The 21,638-nt window shown below is 43.0% G+C and overlaps 1 protein-coding gene across 1 annotated transcript in view; it reads right to left on the bottom strand.

Annotated features, from left to right (window-relative positions):
• Window positions 1-18,394, bottom strand: part of LOC127007275 (uncharacterized) — a 22,939-nt gene extending 4,545 nt beyond the window's left edge. Inside the window, exons 1-2 of the mRNA XM_050878465.1 lie at window positions 17,515-18,394; window positions 17,005-17,478 (exon numbers count right to left, since the gene is read on the bottom strand). Of these exons, the coding sequence (XP_050734422.1) occupies window positions 17,005-17,478; window positions 17,515-18,354 (1,314 nt within the window). The 5' untranslated portion in view covers window positions 18,355-18,394. The remainder of the gene's footprint in view (window positions 1-17,004; window positions 17,479-17,514) is intronic.
• Window positions 18,395-21,638: the final 3,244 nt, after the last annotated feature.

The raw sequence follows: 21,638 nt of genomic DNA, 5'->3' as shown, positions 1-21,638 counted from the left end.
GTCTTTCGCCTGAGAGAGAGAGAGAGAGAGAGAGAGAGAGAGAGAGAGAATTTCTTCAAAAATCATAAAGAGGAGAATGGAAGGAAACTGAGATGGGAAACATGGAAACGAAGGAATAGGAAAAGGAGGAGGAGGAGGAATGGAGATGTAAAGTAGGAAGGAAGCAGAGCAGAACAGGTGGTGCAGAGAAGCCAGACGCAGGGGAATGATGGAAGAATATTTGGTAGAACAGGGAACACAGGAAGAGGAAAATTAGAAGAGCAAGTAGAAAAACAAAATAAACAAAAAGGAGAGTAAAGAGAGGGAAATAGGAGAAAGAGGAGGAAGACCAGAAGGAAATGGGAAATGAACAGTAAGAAGGTAAAGAGAGGGTTATGGGAGGAGGAGAGAATAAGATAAATATTAGGAAGAAGAAAATTAAGAAAAAATGGTATAAAAGGGAGAGGAAATAATATAACAAAGAGGAGACATGAGGGAAGGATATCAGAGAGGAGGAAAAACATGAACAGAACAAACTATAAATTAGGAGGAAGAGCAGAAGGGTGGAGTTTGGAATCATGCACACCACTACTACTGTTACTACTACTGTTACTACTACTACTACTACTACTGCTACTGCTACAAATACTACTGCTACAAATACTACTACTACTACAAATACTACTACTACTTTAATGAGATTTTCTATTCTCTGTTTTCTATTACTCTCTCAGTCCCACACGTCCTCTACGTGTAAGGAAACACACGAGAAATTAATCACAACAAGGTGAGGGTATTCGCCGGCTGCCTGGGATTGAACCCGCGACCAGCGTGACGGGAGAGCCACTCCTTACCGAGTCGGCCAAAGATGTACCCCACTGGCTAAGTGGGTTTTGGGAGCCTCGTTCAAAAGGCATAGTCGCCGCACTACAGTACTACTACTACTACTACTACTACTACTATTACCACGGCTACTGTTACTATAATTCTTGGTCCTGGGCAGAGTAAGTCTTGGGTCATCCTGCCTCTGCTGCTGCTGATAAAGTCATGATTCCTGAGCTTCTGCTACTGTTACCGTCTCCTGCTGGCTGGCCACCTCACCTGTGAATGGAAAGAGGTGTGTAATGAGCGTGTGTGTGTGTGTGTGTGTGTGTGTGTGTGTGTATTTACCTAGTTGTATTTACCTAGTTGTAGCTTTACAGGCCCTGGGCTTACGCTTGTGTGGTCCCGTCTCCGTATCTGTATTTGTCCAGCTTTTCCTTAAAGCTTTGCACACTCTTCGCCGGTACTACACCCTCACTTAGTCTGTCCCAAATCTCTATATTTCTTTCCGGGAAGCTATATTTCTTTGTCTCTCAAGCATCCTCATTTCCTCAATTTTTTACTATGTCCTCTGGTGTTCCTGGTGTTTATTCCTTCATTTAGTAGTAACTCCTCATTATCTACTTCTTCCATTTTGCTCAATAATTTATAAATCTGTACTAGGTCTCCCCTTTCTTTTCTTTGTTCCAGTGTTGGTAGGTCCATTTCCTTTAATCTTTCTTTATATGTCAATCCCTCCAGTTCTGGAACCATTTTTGTTGCCATTCTTTGTATTCTTTCTAGTTTTTTATGTTTCTTTTTATGAGGAGACCACACCGCCTCCACATACTCCAATTTTGGCCTAATCATAGTGGTTATTAACTTTTTCATCATATTCTAACCCATGTAGTGGAATGCTAATCCTTTATTTCTCACCATTTTATACGTATCACCGAATATCCTATTAACATGACTCTCAGGCTGTTGATTATCTTGTATTGTCATCATCATCATCATTTCATCGACGCCTGCTCCTAGGAGCTCCCTCCAGGGATTGGCCACGGCAGAAGAGCTTCCATCTTTCTCTATCCAGACACTCCCTCCGTGCCTGCTCAAAGTTTCTCAAAGATCTTTCCCCCCTCTCCCTAACGTACTCCTGCACCCTATCCCTCCATTTCACTGGAGGTCGTCCTCTAGCATTTCCTCCCTCTATCTCACTCACATACACCCTCCTGGTCATCTTACTCTCCTCCATTCGCTCCATGTGGCCAAACCACTTTAAAGTCTGTCGCTTCACTTCTTCCACCACTCCACACTTCCTCCCTTCAATCCTGTGACATATTCCAAAATGCTCGTACACACTTTCATTACTCATTCCATCCATTCTACTCACACCACACTCCTCAAATAACTCATTTCACTGCCTGCACTCTAGACCTCTGACTTTCATTCCAGGCCCACGTTTCACTTGCATTTGTGAGGGTTGGTACTATTATTGTATTTCTCAAATCCCCCTTTACCTCCATGCTCACACTTCTGCCATTCATGATTCGTCCCAAAGACCATACCACCCTTCTTCTTTGCAATGCCCTTTCTCTTATCTCTCCCTCCGTACCACCATGCCTACACATAACTGATCCAAGGTACTTAAACTCCTCTCTCTCTCTCTCTCTCTCTCTCTCTCTCTCTCTCTCTCTCTCTCTCTCTCTCTCTCTCTCTCTCTCTCTCTCTCTCTCTCTCTCTCTCTCTCTCTCTCTCTCTCTCTCTCTCTCTCTCTCTCTCTCTCTCTCTCTCTCTCTCTCTCTCTCTCTCTCTCTCTCTCTCTCTCTCTCTCTCTCTCTCTCTCTCTCTCTCTCTCTCTCTCTCTCTCTCTCTCTCTCTCTCTCTCTCTCTCTCTCTCTCTCTCTCTCTCTCTCTCTCTCTCTCTCTCTCTCTCTCTCTCTCTCTCTCTCTCTCTCTCTCTCTCTCTCTCTCTCTCTCTCTCTCTCTCTCTCTCTCTCTCTCTCTCTCTCTCTCTCTCTCTCTCTCTCTCTCTCTCTCTCTCTCTCTCTCTCTCTCTCTCTCTCTCTCTCTCTCTCTCTCTCTCTCTCTCTCTCTCTCTCTCTCTCTCTCTCTCTCTCTCTCTCCCCGTTTTTCCACTGCCAAAGATCGTGTAAACCGCAGAGGTGGTGGTGTCGCCCTTTTCGTCAAAAGCTATTTGCATCCCACTGACAAAACACCAAGAAACAGTAACGTTGAACATTTGTGCGTGCGAGAGTAAACATAGCAAAGTCAATTTAAATATATCTGTCACCCCAGGCCTCCAGGGCAATCACTGATGCCGATCTTGAAAATACATATTGCCCAAGGCAGTCACTTAATAACAGCGACTCACTGATATTAGGAGACTTTAACCTCCCCCATATCGACTGGGCAACACTGTCGGGTAGCCCAGCTGTTGTCATTGATAAGTTTGAAGCAAAAGGCAACACCCACCTGTTGTCATTGATAAGTTTGAAGCAAAAGGCAACACCCAGCTGTTGTCATTGATAAGTTTGAAGCAAAAGGCAACACCTAGCTGTTGTCATTGAAAAGTTTGAAGCAAAAAGCAACACCCACCTGTTGTCATTGAAAAGTTTGAAGCAAAAGACAACACCCAGCTGTTGTCATTGATAAGTTTGAAGCAAAAGGCAACACCTAGCTGTTGTCATTGAAAAGTTTGAAGCAAAAGGCAACACCTAGCTGTTGTCATTGAAAAGTTTGAAGCAAAAGGCAACACCCAGCTGTTGTCATTGAAAAGTTTGAAGCAAAAGGCAACACCTAGCTGTTGTCATTGGTAAGTTTGAAGCAAAAGGCAACACCCAGCTGTTGTCATTGATAAGTTTGAAGCAAAAGGCAACACCCAGCTGTTGTCATTGATAAGTTTGAAGCAAAAGGCAACACCCAGCTGTTGTCATTAATAAGTGTGAAGCAAAAGGCAACACCCAGCTGTTGTCATTGGTAAGTGTGAAGCAAAAGGCAACACCCAGCTGTTAACTCGCTAGGCATTGCTTCTGTTCCCAGCTTTTTTCCTTCTTACTTTACTGTCACCTTTCTCTTATTTTTCATATCCATGTCTGCTCATCGAGGCGACTTTGTGTGGACCTATTTCAATTTTTTCCCTTGATGCTCCTTCGTGGAACTCAATTATATTAATATTAGCACTGATTGGAATTGGAAGAAATGGATTCGAATTCTGATCAGTTCAGAATATAATGGAACCCAAATTTGAGAGAGATAGCGAGAGAGAGCGAGAGAAACTGAAAAAAAAAAACCCGCCACACCCACACAGTACTCTCACCCACATCTTTTCCCATATTTACACTCCCTTACACCCTCTACCACCCCCACACCACTCTTCCATGCCCCACGCGACCCTCTAACACCCCCCCATAATCCTCCCCACACCGCCACTCGCCAAACCAGTGACGACATCAACACGGCCAGCCCGGCGCGTCGCCCGCCGCAACAAATGAAATTATAGTTATCCGCCGAAACGAAGGCAAAGAACAGTCGTTCCCTCGCCGCCGCGCCGCTTTGCTGCTCGTTGCGCGGAATGGAAACGATGAACGCGACGCAAGGCGGCGAGAAATAAGGAACAGAAATGCGTTCGCGGGAAATACGAACAGCAACGGAACTGATGAATTGATGCGCGCCGTGGACGAGGTAATAGTAATAACAAGGGAGTGAAGTAATGATGGAATGGAAATATAATAACTATACATAATGGATAAATAGATAAGAAAAGAGGAAAAATATAAAGAATAAATAAATAAAGGGAGTGAAACTAAGTGAATGAAAGGGAATAAGGGAGTGAAATATAAGGAAGTGAAATAATAATGAAATGGAAATACGTTATAAGAATGATAGGAAAAGGGATAACGATATGCAATGAAAAAGAAATAAAGGTGTTGACGGAAAGTGTACCACGCAAACAATGAATGGATAAGGAAACTGAATAATGAAGTGAAATATATTATAAGATCGACAGGCGAGGCATAACCTGCGTGTCTTCTTACATGTACAGTTCCGAATTCCTCACACGTTCTTTTTTCTGCGCCACCGTTTTATTTTCCTTCTTCACACTCGATAAGTTTATATATTTCTTCACGGCTGTCCGAACATACTTACATTTACATATTTTCCTGCTCGTTTTTCCTGCGTCTCTCAGTCCCGTCACGATGGCTTCACCTCGCTCCCTCTCTCCCTCACGTTAGCCTCCCTCGCTCTCTCCCTCTCTGTCATCTTTGTCAGCCTCATTGCCTTCCTTCTTTTTTCCTCACTAAAAGTCTGTCTCCACGCTACACTTCCTCCCTTCATCCTCCCTTCCTTTCCATCCTTCACCCTTGTATCGTCTGCCTCATTTTCTCGTTTCGTCTGCCAGCTTCCCTTCTTACCCTCCCCTTCACCATTATTTCCTTTCCTTCCTTCCTTTCATAACGTTTCTCTGACTCACTCTCTAGTTTCCCTTCATCTTCTTTACTCTTCCCATCCTTTCTCCTCACTCTCTCCCTCACCATCCTAATTTAGTGTACCAGCCTCCCTTCTCACTCTCCTCACCATTGTTTCCTTCATTGCTTCATTCCATCCCTTCGTCCGCCTTTCCTTCTCTGACTGTAATTTTATGTACCTCTTCCACTCCTTTCAGTCTCTTTCTCTTCCTCCACTTTCCATGGCTCTTTGATTGTTTCTCTTCCTACACTCGCCATGATTGCACTTCCCTGCTTAATCGTTTCTTTCACTGTAGTCTGTTCACTTAAGTCTGACACAGCTGAGAACATAAACCCAAGCGTGTTCGTAAGCACAGTGCAGATTACCATGAAGTGCTGCGTGAGATAAACACAACAGAGGTTAAAGAAAACTTGGAAGCCAAAGCAGTAGCCAATCAGCACTCAGCTTGCAAACACGCTTAGGCTTATGTTGTCAGCTTGGGTCGGACTTAAGTGAACAGACTTTACATCATTCAGTTTCTTCGTTCCTTCTTGTGATCGTAAGTTTATATCCCACTTTCACTTCCTTCCGTCTTTCTCTTCCTCCATGATTTTCCTTCTCTGCCAAACACACTCCCTTACACCCTCACCATCACACCATCATTATCATCTGCTCGCGTCACTTCCTCTTCCCTCTCTCATCACCGGACACCATCTTCTCCCTTCAGCATCGTTCCCTCTACCTCCTCACCATCTTTCATCTCCCTCCATCACTCCTCATGCCATCTTTTCATCTCCGAGCCTCACTCCCTCCCTACTTCCCTCACTATCAATTTTCATCTCCAGCTCCCTCTCTCCCTCCCTCCTGGCTTGCTATCTACCCTCTTCACTCCGTACACTACCATTTCATCTCGCTGCAGCATCAGCATCAACTCGACCTTACTCTTCACGTATCGTCAGCTCCACACACAACACGCCCTGACTACCGCCATTCCTATGCATACACGACCCCCTCCTTCCTTCTCCTCCTCCTCCTGCTCCTACTTCTTTTAATGTTAGCCCACAATACCTTCAGCCTAAATAATACTCAATCCACGTGAACTCTTCCATTAAGTCTTGTTGATGCTAGGCTACCAACCACCAACATGATTTAGCCTTTCCAGCATCCACCAACCACACGCAGCCTGATTTGGAGAGTGGGCGTGGCTTGCCTGTGGATTGACCATTGGTATGCGATTATTTAGAGAGGGGAGGAGCTTATCTGCCGAGTTAATGTGAATAGAGTGTCGTATTCACCCGCAGTGTTCTGATTCTCCTTGTTTTTGTCTTTTTTTCGTAGTTTCGTCTCGCAGGATTATTTGTGCTCCGTATTTTCGCTTCACCTTTTTAATATTCTGAAACTTTCGTTCTTTTCGGAGGTAACATGGACGTTGGGTTGTGTCATTCCTTCACTGCTTATTCTTTTCCTTTTTTCCAGTTCTGATGGAGCGTCTTTTTTATTTATCTTCTGATTGGATTTATTCCCTTGTTTGGTTGAGTATTTTCGATTCCTTAACAATATCTTTTCCATGTTACTTCTTTCCTTGATTCTTCAGTGGGCCTCACCCTCCAAGTATTATTTTTTTCTTGAGTGTTTGTTATATTAGGATATGTATTAACGGAAAAAAAATGTTAGTGAATTTATTTAGCCGTGTGTGTGTGTGTGTGTGTGTGTGTTTGTGTGTGTGTGTGTGTGTGTGTGTGTGTGTGTGTGCTTAACTTCTGCCCTACAGACGCCTGAGTGCAGCGAGTTTACTGTAAAAAGCTCAAGACTTGGCGGCTTAAGTTTTCAAGTTGTCTTGGACGGCTGAGTGGCGGCCACGGCTGGCAGGAGACACCACACACACACACACACACACACACACACACACACACACACACACACACACACACACACACACACACACTGACTAACTGACTAATTTGCCCAAGGAGACATACATGCACACACTCGTGTGTGCAAAGGAAAATCAAAGAACAAAAGGTGAAGATGAAGAGGAAGGAGAAAAAAAAAAACGTAATGATTCATCTCGGTCCGGAGGGACGGAGAGTGTGAAAAAAAAATGTGGCTGCAGGAAATATATGAATAATACAAATTAAATCTGGAGATACATAATAAAATAAGAATAAATAATAAGGTAAATATCCGTTAATAGTTAAGTAGGAGTAATGAAATAATAATAATTAATAAATAATAAAATAATCAGTGGCATATAACAAATAAACAAATACAAAAAAAATGAACACCAATCAGGAGTTGAAAAGAATACAAAATGAAAACATAAGAAAACACAATAACACTACGAAAATATAAATAATATATATATATATATATATATATATATATATATATATATATATATATATATATATATATATATATATATATATATATATATATATATATATATATATATATATATATATATATATATATATATATATATATATATATATATATATATATATATATATATATATATATATATATATATATATATATATATATATATATATATATATATATATATATATATATATATATATATATATATATATATATATATATATATATATATATATATATATATATATATTCGTTTCATTCCAATAATATTGTGAAAATGGGAAAGTGGAGAACGTTTTGCAAAAAGACGAAAATTGAAGGGAACGGAATGCAAAAAGCGAAATGAAGGGAAAAGATTGCAAAAAATTACAATAGTCACGGAGGGAAGGGAAGGGAAGGGAAGGAAAGGGGAGGGTTGGGTAGAGTAGGGGATGGAAATGAAGGGAAGGGAAGGGAAGAGAAAGCAGGAAGGGAAGGACAGGGAAGGAAGGAAGGAAGGAAGAGAAGGGCAGGGAGGGAAAGGGAAGGAAAGGAGAAGGAAGGGAATAGAAGGAAGGGAAGGGAAGGGAAGGGAAGGAGAGGGCAGGGAGGGGAGGGGAAGGGAAGGGAAGGGGAGGGAAGGGAAGGGAAGGGAATGGTAGGGAAGGGAAGGGAAGGGCAGGGCAGGGAAGGGAAGGGAAGGACAGGGAAAGGAAGTACAGGATAGCGAAAGGAATGGCAGGGGCGGGCAGGGCAATGAATGGAATGGAAGGGCAGGGAGGGAGCGAGGGCTGGTTAAAAGGCCCCAAGGAAGGGACGCGCGAGGCCGAGGAGATAAAGTAAAACAGACAAAGGTGAGGCGAAGGGCGGCGAGGCGGACGGTGCGCCGAAAGGCCGGACTGGGACGATACTGCCTCTGTTGTTGTTGTTATTATTATTATTATTATTATTATTATTATTATTATTATTATTATTATTATTATTATTATTATTGGTGGTGGTGGTGGTGGGAGAAGAGGGTGAGCACGAAGCAAAAGGGAGGAAAAAGATAAATAAAGACTACAGCATAAAGGGAGGCGAGAAAGGGGAGGAAAAACGGGGAAAAGGGAACGAGAGAGTGAGAGACGTAAGAGGAGATTGGGAATGAAGCAGAGGGAAGGGAGCGAGTGGGAGCGAGAGAGTGAGAGACGTAAAAGGAGATTGGGAATGAAACAGAGGGAAGGGAACGAGGGGTAGCGAGAGAGGGAGAGGCGTAAAAGGAGGTTGAGAATGAAGCAGAGGGAAGGGAACGAGGGGAGAGAGAGGAGAGGCGTAAAGGAGGTTGGGAATGAAGCAGAGGGAAGGGAACGAGGGGGAGAGAGGGAGAGGCGTAAAGGAGGTTGGGAATGAAGCAGAGGGAAGGGAACGAGGGGATCGAGAGAGTGAGAGGCGTAATAGGAGTTTGGGAATGAAGCAGAGGGAAGGGATCGAGGGGGAGCGAGAGAGGGAGAGGCGTAAAAGGAGGTTGGGAATGAAGCAGAGGGAAGGGAACGAGGGGGAGCGAGAGAGGAGAGGCGCAAAGGAGGTTGGGAATGAAGCAGAGGGAAGGGAACGAGGGAGCGAGAGAGGAGAGGCGTAAAGGAGGTTGAGAATGAAGCAGAGGAAGGGAACGAGGGGAGCGAGAGAGGAGAGGCGTAAAGGAGGTTGGGAATGAAGCAGAGGGAAGGGAACGAGGGGAGCGAGAGAGTGAGAGGCGTAAAATGAGGGTGGGAATGAAGCAGAGGGAGGGGAACGAGGGGGAGCGAGAGAGGGAGAGGCATAAAAGGAGGTTGGGAATGAAGCAGAGGGAGGGGAACGAGGGGGAGCGAGAGAGGGAGAGGCGTAAAAGGAGGTTGGGAATGAAGCAGAGGGAAGGGAACGAGGGGGAAAAATGATGAAAGGGGAGAAAGGAAAAAGAATGAGAAGCGAGGGAGAAGGAAAAAGGAAGGTGAGAGGGAGGAAAAGATGCAAAGAGAAAAATGAGAGGGGAAGGAAGTTAGTGGGAATAGGAAAGAGAGAGACGAGAAAGGAGAAAACAAAGAGGGAAAGAAAGAAAGGGAAATAGAGAGAGGTGAGGAAGAGGGCAGGGACGAGGGGAGGGAAAAACGAGAGGGAAGAAACAAGGAAGAGGGAGAAAATGAGAGAGGCTGAAGAACAAGAGAGTGGGAGAGTGGGAAGGGCAGAAAACAGGAACGAGAAAAGAAGGAACGGAAGAAGGAAGCGAGGGAGGGAATCGAGAGAAGGAGAGAGAGGGGAAAACGAGGAAGAGATAAAAATGAGAAAAAAATAGAAAGACAAACTGGAACGAGGAAGAGGGGAAAGAGAGGGAGGGAAGAGCTTAGAAGACACCTAAAATAAATCGAATGGAGTCAGTGGGATGCGAGAACTTTCCTAAAACTTAACACCTGAGCAACGCGGAGACTCGCTGATTGCAGGTGGATTAAACCCCTTTGCTTCCCCTCACCTTGCCCAAATGAGAAGAGCAAATGTGATAAAAAAAACTACCAAAAAGAGAACAAAAACAAATATATACAAGAATAGGAAAAAATGACAAGGAAAAAGTTCAGAATAAATAAGAGAATAAAGAAGGTGGAACGAAACAAAAGGAAAAATAAAAAGAACAAAATAAAGATGGGTCAAAAAAGCTATACAAGGCAAAAAAGAAAAAAAAAGAAGGTGGTATGAAAAAAAACTAACAAAAACTAGATACGACAAAATACAAACAAAACAAAAATAGGAAAAAAATGGCAAGAAGAAAGTTGAGACAAAACAATAGGCTATACTGACAGGACGGGATGAATATAGACAAGACAAAGGCGAAACAGGTAAATAAATGAACACAAAAAACATGAAACAAAAAAACACAAAAACCAAAGAAAAAAAATAAAAAGTACAAATACAAACATGAGTAAAACAGCCAGAAAAAATATAACAAAAATAACGAAAATAAAAAAAAAGAACACAAAGACAAGAACAAACTAACAAACAAACAGTCAAAGGGAACTCCTCTACACTTGAATGCTTAAGCTAGATGAAGAAAATGTAAAGAGAGGAAATAATAAAAACAAAACAAAGCTGTAAATAAAGGAGTAAAATAGTCAGGGATAAAAACCTTCCCCAACTTCCTCCCGGGATTCCCCGCACTTGGAAACTCACACCTGCGGGACCTGACGCCACCCGCGTGTTTACCTTTATTTTATTTTATTATATTTCATTCACGAAGAGGAGGAGGGAGAAAGAATATGAAGGAAGGGATGGAAGGCAGAGGAAGGGAAGGGAAGAAACTGGAAGATGAAGGTATGGGAGGAAGGAAAGGTAATTAAGAGTGAGAAAGAATTGCGAGAGATGAAGAGAGGGAATGAAGGACAATGTGAGGAAAGGTGCGGCTATGAAAAGGAGGTAATAAAAGGAAGGAAGGAGGGAAGGGAAGAGGGAGGGAAGGACATGACAAAAGATAGATAGATAGATAGATAGAGATAAAAAGATAGACATATAGAAAGAGGCGGGAGAAGTGATGAAAAGGAAAGGGGAGAGAGGAAGGTATAAGAAAGAGGAGCGAGGGCGAGGAGAGATAGAAAGATAAAGAGGAAAGTAGGAAAAAAAGGAGGAACGACAGAAATAAGAAGAAAAGAGAAATTGAAGGAGACAGGAAGAAGGAAGAGGAGAGAGAAAAATAAGGAGCGAGGAAAAGGAGGAGAGAGGAGACGAATATAAATGGCGCCACAATAAACACTTGCCTGCGCCATGACGGGCTGGGGCCGAACACCATCCAGGCCCCTCCAGCAAGCCTACCGGCGCTATAGGCGTAGACGTAAAAAAGAAAAAAAAAAGTAGAGGAAATGAGAGAAAAGCGAAGAGAGAGAGAGAGGGAGAGAGAGAGAGAGAGAGAGAGAGAGAGAGAGAGAGAGAGAGAGAGAGAGAGAGAGAGAGAGAGAGAGAGAGAGAGAGAGAGAGAGAGAGAGAGAGAGAGAGAGAGATTTACATAGAAAATCAGACCACACAGACCCCATGGTCCAGACTAGGTGGTCTGTCCTTAAACCTAAGTGATTTTACATTATTCAGAAGGCTCCAAAACGTTGCATTTCAACTCTAGTTGATATTAAGTAGAAGGAAGTGACGGTCGAGCTTGTTTTTGAAGGAGTCAATCGTGTTACACTGGACCACTGACGGTGGGAGCTTATTCCATTCTCGCACTACAACGTTGGTGAAGAAAAATTTGGGGCAGTCTGAATTTACTTGTCCACATTTGAGTTTTACGCCATTGTTCCTCGTACGCAAAGTGTCATCGATCATAAACAATGTTGATCTGTCTACATTCGTGAAACCATTAAGTATTTTAATACATTCGATCAGTTTTCCTCGGAGGCGACGTTTCTCAAGAGAGAACATGTTAAGGGTGGAAAGCCTTTCGTCGTAAGATTTGTTGCGCAAGGAAGGGATCATTTTCGTTGCCCGACGCTGAACACCTAATTTAGGAATGTCCTTTGCATGGTGGGGAGACCAAAACTGTACCGCATATTCCAAGTGGAGTCTGACTAAACTATTGTATAGTGGAAGTATTACATCTTTATTCTTGAATAAAAAGTTTCTTTTAATGAAGCCCAACATTCTGTTCGCCTTATTTGCTGCATCGATGCATTGTTGTGAGAATTTTAGGTTTGACGCGATTTTGACCCCCAAGTCCTTTACGCATTGAACGCTTTGGAGTTTAACGCCGCGCATTTCGTAATCGAACTTCTTATTCCTTTTTTCCAACTTGAAGGACCTTGCACTTGCCTCACGTTTAAGGCATCTCTGCGTATCAGACCAAGCTAAAATTTTGTGAAAATCCTTTTGGAGGCTTTGCCTGTCTTCGTCGGTGTGAACCGAGTTACCAACCTTTGTGTCGTCTGCAAATTTACTAATGCGATTATTGAGTCCAACATCCACATCGTTGATGTAAATAATGAAGAGCACTGGGCCAAGAACCGAGCCCTGAGGGACGCCACTAATGACCGGCGCCCACTCTGAGTTAAATCCGTCAATCACCACTCTTTGTTGTCTGTTGCTCAACCAATTCGCGGTCCATTGGTGTACTTGACCGTCATTACCTATGTGCTTTAATTTGTAAAGTAATTTAAAATGTGGGACTTTATCAAACGCTTTCTTGTAATCAAGATAGACTACGTCCAGTGATTTGGTTACGTCAAAAACAGTGAAGAGGTCGTTATAAAAGGTTAATAGGTTTGATAGGCAGGATCTTTTGTTACGGAGGCCATGTTGTGAGTCCCCAATTAATGAGTGCCTTTCAAGGTAACTCACAATTTTGTCTCTAATTATGCTCTCAAGTAGCTTACCTACAACCGAAGTTAGACTAATGAGCCTGTAATTACCTGGTACTTTTTTGTCTCCTTTCTTAAAAATCGGTGTCACGTTAGCCTTTTTCCAATCCAAGGGGACGATGCCTTGTCGCAAGGACATATTGAATACGGTTGTGAGGGAGGATAGTATTTCGCTCTTTGTTTCTCTGAGCAGAGTAGGATATACTTTGCCAGGTCCAGGACTTTTATTTGTTTTGAGTGACTGGAGGGCTTTAAGGACTTCATCGGTTGTTATTTCAAAGTTAGGCAAAGCATGCTCAGGATTTACATTATTATTGGTGTTGGTGGTAGTGGTGGGAGGACAGTTAGTATTAAACACCGCGAAAGAGTGATTGTTTAATAGGTTTGCAGCGTGTTGGCTGCCAGTCACTAGTGCACCGTCGCTGTTTGTTAAGGGTCCAATTCCACTTCTGATCGCCTTTCTGTTGTTTATGTAACTGAAGAAGGATTTCGGATTATTTTTACAGTTGGCCCCATTAGTTTCTTCATATCTACGCTTTGCCTGACATACTAATCTTTTTACTCGTCGCCTGGCATCATCGTAAAGTCTAATGTTTTCGGGCCTGCTTTGCTCTTTCTTTAGCCTGTAAAACAATATTCTCTCCTTGACTGAGTGTTTAATTTCGCTGTTAAACCAAGGTGGGCTTTTATTAGTGTTACTTCACTTCTTACACAAAGGGACGAATGTGTTCTACTGAGTGAGTAAATAATTTTTAAAGCTTAGCCAGGCGTCCTCTACATTACCGTCAGCTGATAGTTGCATTTCTATTACTTTTCGTCGGATTTCTACGAAGCTAACTCTTTTGAAATTGGGCACCTTTACTTTATTTTCAGTCACTGATGTTTGAGCTCTAATGTCGACGCGGACTAATTTATGATCGCAAGAACTGAGGTGTTCTCTACCGTGACATTACTGACTAGGAGAGAGAGAGAGAGAGAGAGAGAGAGAGAGAGAGAGAGAGAGAGAGAGAGAGAGAGAGAGAGAGAGAGAGAGAGAGAGAGAGAGAGAGAGAGATTGTTGTTTTTATATATATATATATATATATATATATATATATATATATATATATATATATATATATATATATATATATATATATATATATATATATATATATATATATATGTTTGTGGGCGTGTGGGTTACTGGCTGGCGCTTCCTTTTTCTTTATTTCCTGTTTTATTCTTCCTTTTCCTTTTACTTCGTGAGTTTTGTTCTTTTCTTTCTTTATTTTTCTTCGTTATACTCTTCCTGCAATACTTTCTTAACTCTTATTCTCCTTTCCTCTCATCTCTTTTTGTTCTCTTCTTCTTCTTAGTCTTCTCCTCTTCAGCTTCCAACATTCATTACCTTTGCGTGCTAATAACATCTTAATCTGATTTCTCTAAGCCAATTTCTCAATGTCTTTTGATCAAGTAAATTAGAACCTTTATCACCTCCCTCTAACTCAATCTTCCCTTTTACTGTCCTTGTCATCTCCTCCCCCCATTATCTCAAGACAGTAGTCATCGAGGAAGGGCTCAGCCATGCTGGTGAACGCGTTATACTGGGCCTGCCAAGCTCCTCATAGGGTGATGTGTGTGGCTTCCTGGAGGCTGGAGGATTTTCTTGGAGCGACGCAGCAACGGTGGTGTGGCGGGTACAGGCGAGATCTTTAAGAGTAAAAAAAGATCTTGGGTACATGCAGCCTTGTGTGGACAGAGGCTGGAGGGAAAGGTGGCATCAACGAGAACAACACACTTCTACGATCCTACCACCACGACCACTACCACCACCACCGCCACGACCACTACTACAATCATCTACTACAGCACGACAACAAGAACCACTATTACCGCTATAACCAATCCTTCCTTTCATCCTTTCTTCCGCACAGCAACGGTCCGCCCTCAACCTTCCTGCCACAGCCTTTAGAAGCACGGGACAGATCAGAACAGAGCCTCAAGTACTTACCCGGCCGAAGCAGCGTGTCTGTGTGGCGCCGAAACACTGCATCACGGAGGGAGTGGGAGAGGGAGGGAGAGAGAGTAGGTGTGAGGTGTGAGGCTGCCCCGTCTGTCCCCCTCCGCTAACCCCCTCAAGATGGCTCTCCTCGTCCGCCGCTCGCTGCCTCTGTACGTGTGAGAAATGCTGTCATGAGGAGATTGGTAAATGGTTGACGGAGTAATTATATAGCTAGGTAATTAACGAGCTAAATTAATGAATGAATGAATAAATACATAAATAAGTGGATAAATAAGTATAACAATAAGTACAAAGATGACATAGTGAAGCCAACGCAGAAAAAGACCAAAGGATGATATTGTTAAAAGGAAGATAGACCGATAAAGATAAAGATAGATAGAGATAGACAGATAAATATGTGAAAGAAACAATAAGGAAAACAAAACTAAAAAAATGGGGATGAAATGATCTTTACAACAACTCCAATAATAATAATAATAATAATAATAATAATAATAATAATAATAATAATAATAATAATAAAACCGTGCCTTTTGACCCCGTGACCTCGGCTGCCTTGCCTCGCAGGATTTATGACTGAACAAGCTGTGAAAAATGAGGCGATGGGGGAAGGGGGGAATGAGGAGGAGGAGGAGGAGGAGGAGGAGGAGGAGGAGGAGGAGGAGGAGGAGGTGGAGGAGGAGGTGGAGGAAGAGAGAAAACGAGATGGAGGGAAGGGGAGGGGAGAGCAAGGCAGGGGCAGAGGGACGGAGAGAAGGAAGGGAGGAGATAGGTGGGAGGAGATGGCTGGGGAAGGGGGAGGGGGGTGGAAAGGGAGAGATATGGGGAGGGGAAGGAAGGGGAAGGAAACCGAGGATGTAGAGCAATGTATCATTACTCTGAGGTGGCGGAGGAGGGAGGTGACAGGCTGTTGTTGCTGTTGTTATTGTTGGTGATGTTGTTTGAAGTAGTGTTAAGGAAGCTTTTTTAGTCTAACGTTCACTCATTTTCCTGCTAACTAAATAACAAAATACACTTGATATCTTTTTGTCTTATTTGGAGTCTCGTTGGCTGTTCTTAACCTAAAGCCCCATCGGAGCAGCTCTTCTTAACCTTTACTCGACACACACAATCCTTCTGTGATTAATCTGATTCCAACACCCTTCCTAACACATGCTGTTATCAGGCTAAACTTAATCCCTTGTCGACCCTTTGTTTAAAATTTACGGTGATCTAAACTTCTGTCAAACTACAGCCCTTCCCCCTCAACCTCTTTCCCATTGTCAACCAACCTTTCAACCCTTAATATGACCTTACAGTCAGGTCAACTTAAGCCTCTTGTCTGCCTAAATCTCCTGTCAATCACGTCTAACTTTCTGCCGAACTAAACCCCCAACAACATGTACTTCAGCCTAATTCTCCTTCATCTTTCTTGCCACCAACCCTTCAGCCAATATGATGCAAAGTCTTACACTATCAGGTCAACTTTTAGCTCTTGTCTGCCCAAATCTCCTCTAAATTCATTATTCTCCAATCAAGTTGGTCCTAACTTCCCCTCCTTCATCTAATAACACTACTACCAATATAATGCCAAACTATAATTCAACTTACACTGTCAGGTCAACTTTAATGAAGCTCTTATCAGCCCAAATCCCTTGGAATGTCATGTCCAAACTCCTACCAGCCTAAAATCCTATCAATTTGACTAGGACCATTTCTAAACGCCACTCTGTAACCCTCTCAACTACTCCTAACCTCTAAACTCCCGTCACCTCAAAATGAAACACATATTAACGTACTTCTTCCAGCCCCATCACAACCTCCCAGCCACCACGTCAACCCACCACGTCGACTGACAAGCCCACCAACCCTCTAACCATTCAACAACTCGTCACATCCAAATTAAACCCCTATCAATTTACTCCTTCCAGCCCCATCACCACCTCATTGCCACCCCATCATCCCGCCCCATACTACTACTACTGCTACTACTACTACTACTACTTCCCATTCTGTTTGTACGTACGTAGAAAAATTGTACCGGTAGGATAATAGATAAGAGTTGTAAATAAGAATGAGAAATGCAACAGTAACACAATCTTGGGGCCCCCCGCCGCCGCCGCTCCACCGCCACTCGTCAGGGTCAGCGAGTGGCACCCGTGAGACCAAGACCGCAGCGGCGGCCAGGAGCAGGGCGAGGCAGTTGTGCCGCCACGCCGCCCCCAGCCTCGCCAGGAAGCTGCGGCCGCCGCCACGCTCCTCTGTGCCTTCAGCATTGCCCCGCCCAGCCTCCTCCTCTGCGTCTTCTTCAAGAGTCTCCCATCCACTCTCATGCGAGTCTCCGGGAGTCTCCCGTTCACTCTCCTCTTCGGAGTCTTCGTCCTCAGACTCCCATCTAGTCTCCTCCTCTGTGCTGTCATCAGCCTCCCCTCCACTCTCCTCCGTGTCCTCGTCAGCCACCCTCTCCTCTGAGTCTTCATTGTCAGACTCCCATCCACTCTCCTTATCTGTGTCTTCAGCAGTGTCAAGTCCACTCTCCTCGCCTGAGTTATCGTTACTCTCCTCTGTGTCTTCTTCGGGAGTTTCCCATGCACTCACATCTGAGTCTTCTTCGGGAGTTTCCCATGCACTCACATCTGAGTCTTCTTCGGGAGTTTCCCATGCACTCACATCTGAGTCTTCTTCGGGAGTTTCCCATGCACTCACATCTGAGTCTTCTTCGAGAGTTTCCCATGCACTCACATCTGAGTCTTCTTCGGGAGTTTCCCATGCACTCACATCTGAGTCTTCTTCGGCGGTTTCCCATGCACTTTCCTGTACGTCATTCTCAGGGGTTTCCCATGCACTCTCTTCCGAGTCACTGGGGTCCATCTTTTCTTGGCAATTGTCTATCTCAGTGACCTCGGGGTCATAGCAGGCACGGTCCTTGTAAGTTGACCCTTTGTGGGCGTCATTTCCCCTCCCGTCAAACAGCCACTCCGTCACAACCTCCGGAGATGGCTGGCGGGTCTGCAGCAGGGCGACCTTCCCCTCGTAGACGTACAGGGTGAAGCACTCTGGGCGGCCGCTTTGCATCAGCTGGCCCAGGAAGTCTTCCAGGCCCACTTTGGCCACGCGCGTTTGGCCGCTAAGGAGCGTCAGACAGATCTTAACTTGCGCTGCGTCCGCGTCCGCCTCGCTGCTGTACCGGAAGACGTGCTCCAGGTCCAGGAAGGCGTTGGATAAGAAGGGGGCCCGCGGCCTGTTGACGAAGGAAAACGCGGCCGCCTCCTTCCAGGCGCCGGCCAGCCTCCCCCAGCACCCGCGGCGCCGGCGGACGCTGACCGTCACCCGGATGGGCGCGGCCTCCACGCTGCACCCGCCCACGGGCGCATCCACCAAGCAAGTGCCGTAGACGGCACGTCGGATCTCCTCTTTGCGGAAGGTTTTGGTTGACATTTAAATGTTTTTGTTGTGTGACTTCAAAGAGAAGGAAGCTGCGGCAAGTTAGGCCAATAACAGATGGTAGCGGCAGCCCCCCACCCCCTCACATAAAAACACGCACTCCCCCAAACACAGCACAACACAACACAACACAGCACAACAGACAGACACACACACACACACACACACACACACACACACACACACACACACACACACACACACACACACACAGAGTAAGCAAGTACGTAAGCAAGCATTTATTGACCACTCTGTTTATCCACCTCCCAGCAAGCCTGTTGACCCACCTCACACTACTTTCTCCTCCTTCCTACCCTGTTTCTGCACCTCTCAGTCACCGTGTCAACCCACCCATCGCACGCCAGCCCGCAGCCCCCACCCCCCCTCCCCCCCCTCACAGCCTCCCTTCACCCCGCGCCCAACACTACACATTTACTAGTTGAGGCTTTCACATGTATTTTTCCATCACGGCACAGCGTCATTCATACTTCTGAACGGAAATATTTTCAGTGGCCGCGCTCCGCTTGCATCCATCAACGAAAAAAAAAAATGATAGTAGCAATGAAAAAAAAAAAAAAAATCAGTAGCAAAACCAATCATGTTTATATTTAAAGATAAAAAAAAATCGATGTGGTAAAATTAATGACTGTGTGGTATTGAAGGACTTAAAAACACTGAAAAGTAGAGCCTTCGCTTATACTAGAAAATAAACAATCAATATGAAAAAAAGCATGAAAAGGATGTGTGAGTGAAAAATCAATATAAATATAAATAATTTGTTATTCCTGTGAGTAATGAAGCAAGGAAGGATTTACTAGATTTACTATTCGCTTATACTAGAAAATAAACAATCAATATGAAAAAAACATAAAAAGGATGTGTGTGAAAAATCAATATAAACATAAATAATTTGTTATTCCTGTGAGTAATGAAGCAAGGAAGGATTTACTGGGTCTGAAGAGTGTTAATAAGGCATCGTTAATGAGCTCGGCGACACTGAGGTAATCACCAGGATCAGCTGACCGGCGAGGCGGACCACACAGGACAACTATTACAGGAGAAGGGGATAACGTGTGTGACAATAATTAATAAACAGAAGCACGTGAGGAGAGATGGCGACATATACAGTTTGTATAGAAGTAAAAGTACTGAGCCACAAAAAGAAAGACAACACATATCAAAGACAGTATTTGGTAATGTAAAAAGAAACACACATCAACAAAGCTGTAGGAAACTTGCAATAAACAAAGACAAATGGCAGTATATTAGTGAGCATTTATTAAAGGAAAAGTGCCAAAGAAAGGCGTAAGAAAACAAAGAAAATGCTGTAAATAAACAAGACACATTAGCCTAACAACTGAAGTGTTTCAAAAAGAAAAAGAACAATAGAAGCAAATCTGTGAAAGAAAAAAAAAGAATTGCTCCATTTGATAGTTAGAGAAAGAAGGGAGACAAAAGGGATTGCTCCATTTGATGAATTTAAAGAAAGGAAACAAAAACGCAGATTAGTGAAGAATGACAAAATGTAAGCTAAATATTATTCAACAATTGCTCTCTCTCCGTCAACATCATGAATAAGATCCTGCGCCAGGCTGTTTATTCACTCCCTTCCTTCCTTATTGTCTGAGCGTGACAACAGCCGCTCGCTGCTCCGCCTCGGGGATGGCCGGGCTGGAACTTGATTTGTAATTGTACTTGTTCTTTTAGTGTCTGCCGAGTTTTTGTTGTTGGTGTTGATGTTGTTGATGTTGTTGTTGTTGTTGTTGTTGTTGTTGTTGTTGTCATTGGTGGTGGTGGTGATGGTGTTTTTGTTGTTGTTGTTGATGTTGTTGATGTTGCTGTTGTCGTTGTTGTTGTTGTTGTCATTGGTGGTGGTGGTGATGATGTTTTTGCTGTTGTTGTTTCTCTTTATTCTCGATTTTTTTTTTTGTTCTTTTGCTCTCCTTTCTCTTCCTACTCCTTTCCTTCCTGTTCTTGTTATTATTGTCGTTGTTAATATTTTTTTCTCGAACTCCTCCTCCTCCTTCTTTTCTTATATATCACCTTAGCATCTGAAGAGAAACTGGAATCCAACAGCGGCTATCATCATTATTATTATTATTATTGATATATTATTATTATTATTATTATTATTATTATTATTATTATTATTTTTATTATTATTATTATTATTATTATTATTATTATTTTCATCATTATTTTCATTATTATTATTATTATTATTATTATTATTATTATTATTATTATTAATATTAATATTAATATTAATAATAATATTATTATCCTCATCATTACTATTATTGTTTGTTATTATTATTTCTATTATAATTATTATCATTATTATTATTATTATTATTATTATTATTATTATTATTATTATTATCATTATTATTATCATTATTATTATTATTATTATTATTATTATTATTATTATTATTATTATTATTATTATTATTATTATTATTATTATTATTATTATTATTATTATTATTATTATTATTATTATTATTATTATTATTATGATTGCTATTATTGTTTTAATCTATATAATTTCGTGAAACCGTTTGGGCCATTCATCAATTTGTGAGGAGAGAACAGCGAGGAAAGGAAGGAAGGATGGACGGAGGAAAGGAGGGACGGAGGGCAGGAAGGGGAGGTTGCAAAAGATAAAGAAAAAGAGTGACTGAGAGGAGATGAGAGCAGGGAATCGCTAAGGTTTGGAAAAAGAGGAGGAAAAGGAAAACGAGGGAAGAAGGAGGAATATGAGGCGAAGGCCGAAAGAGAAACAAGTGAAGGATTAATATCGACGGAAGAGGAGGAGGAGGAGGAGGTAAGGACGAGGAGGATAAATGAGGGGAAGAGAGGAAGGAGGGGAGAGGAAGGAGAAAGACATTTATAGGAGAGGGAGAAAAGAAGGGGAGAGGAAGGAAGAAAGACATATATACTAACGGTTTCAGGGCCCGTGCTCCCCTGTTTTTCGCAAATAAAACTTTAACAAAGCGTCGGACAAGGATGTTATTTTGGCAGTGGATGTTTGAGACCCCGACCTAGTCGGCAAAAAATATGAGTTGGTGTCACATGTGGATAATGAAGCACTTATAAGAGTAAATTTAGGGTAAACTTGGCAAAAAGTTACAGGCACTCTGAGCGAGGCTAGCCCCGCCCCGCTCATCTTCTCGTGACGTCGATGTGACGTTTAGCCTTGACGTATGAGTAATCATCCATCCAACCAGCAATTATGACGTGTTACTGCTTCACACACACACACACACACACAC

Source organism: Eriocheir sinensis, chromosome 1, assembly GCF_024679095.1.
Source record: "Eriocheir sinensis breed Jianghai 21 chromosome 1, ASM2467909v1, whole genome shotgun sequence".
NCBI lineage: Eukaryota > Metazoa > Arthropoda > Malacostraca > Decapoda > Varunidae > Eriocheir > Eriocheir sinensis.
The sequence above is the reverse complement of the archived record's forward strand: the minus strand, read 5'-3'. Positions and strand labels throughout refer to the sequence as shown.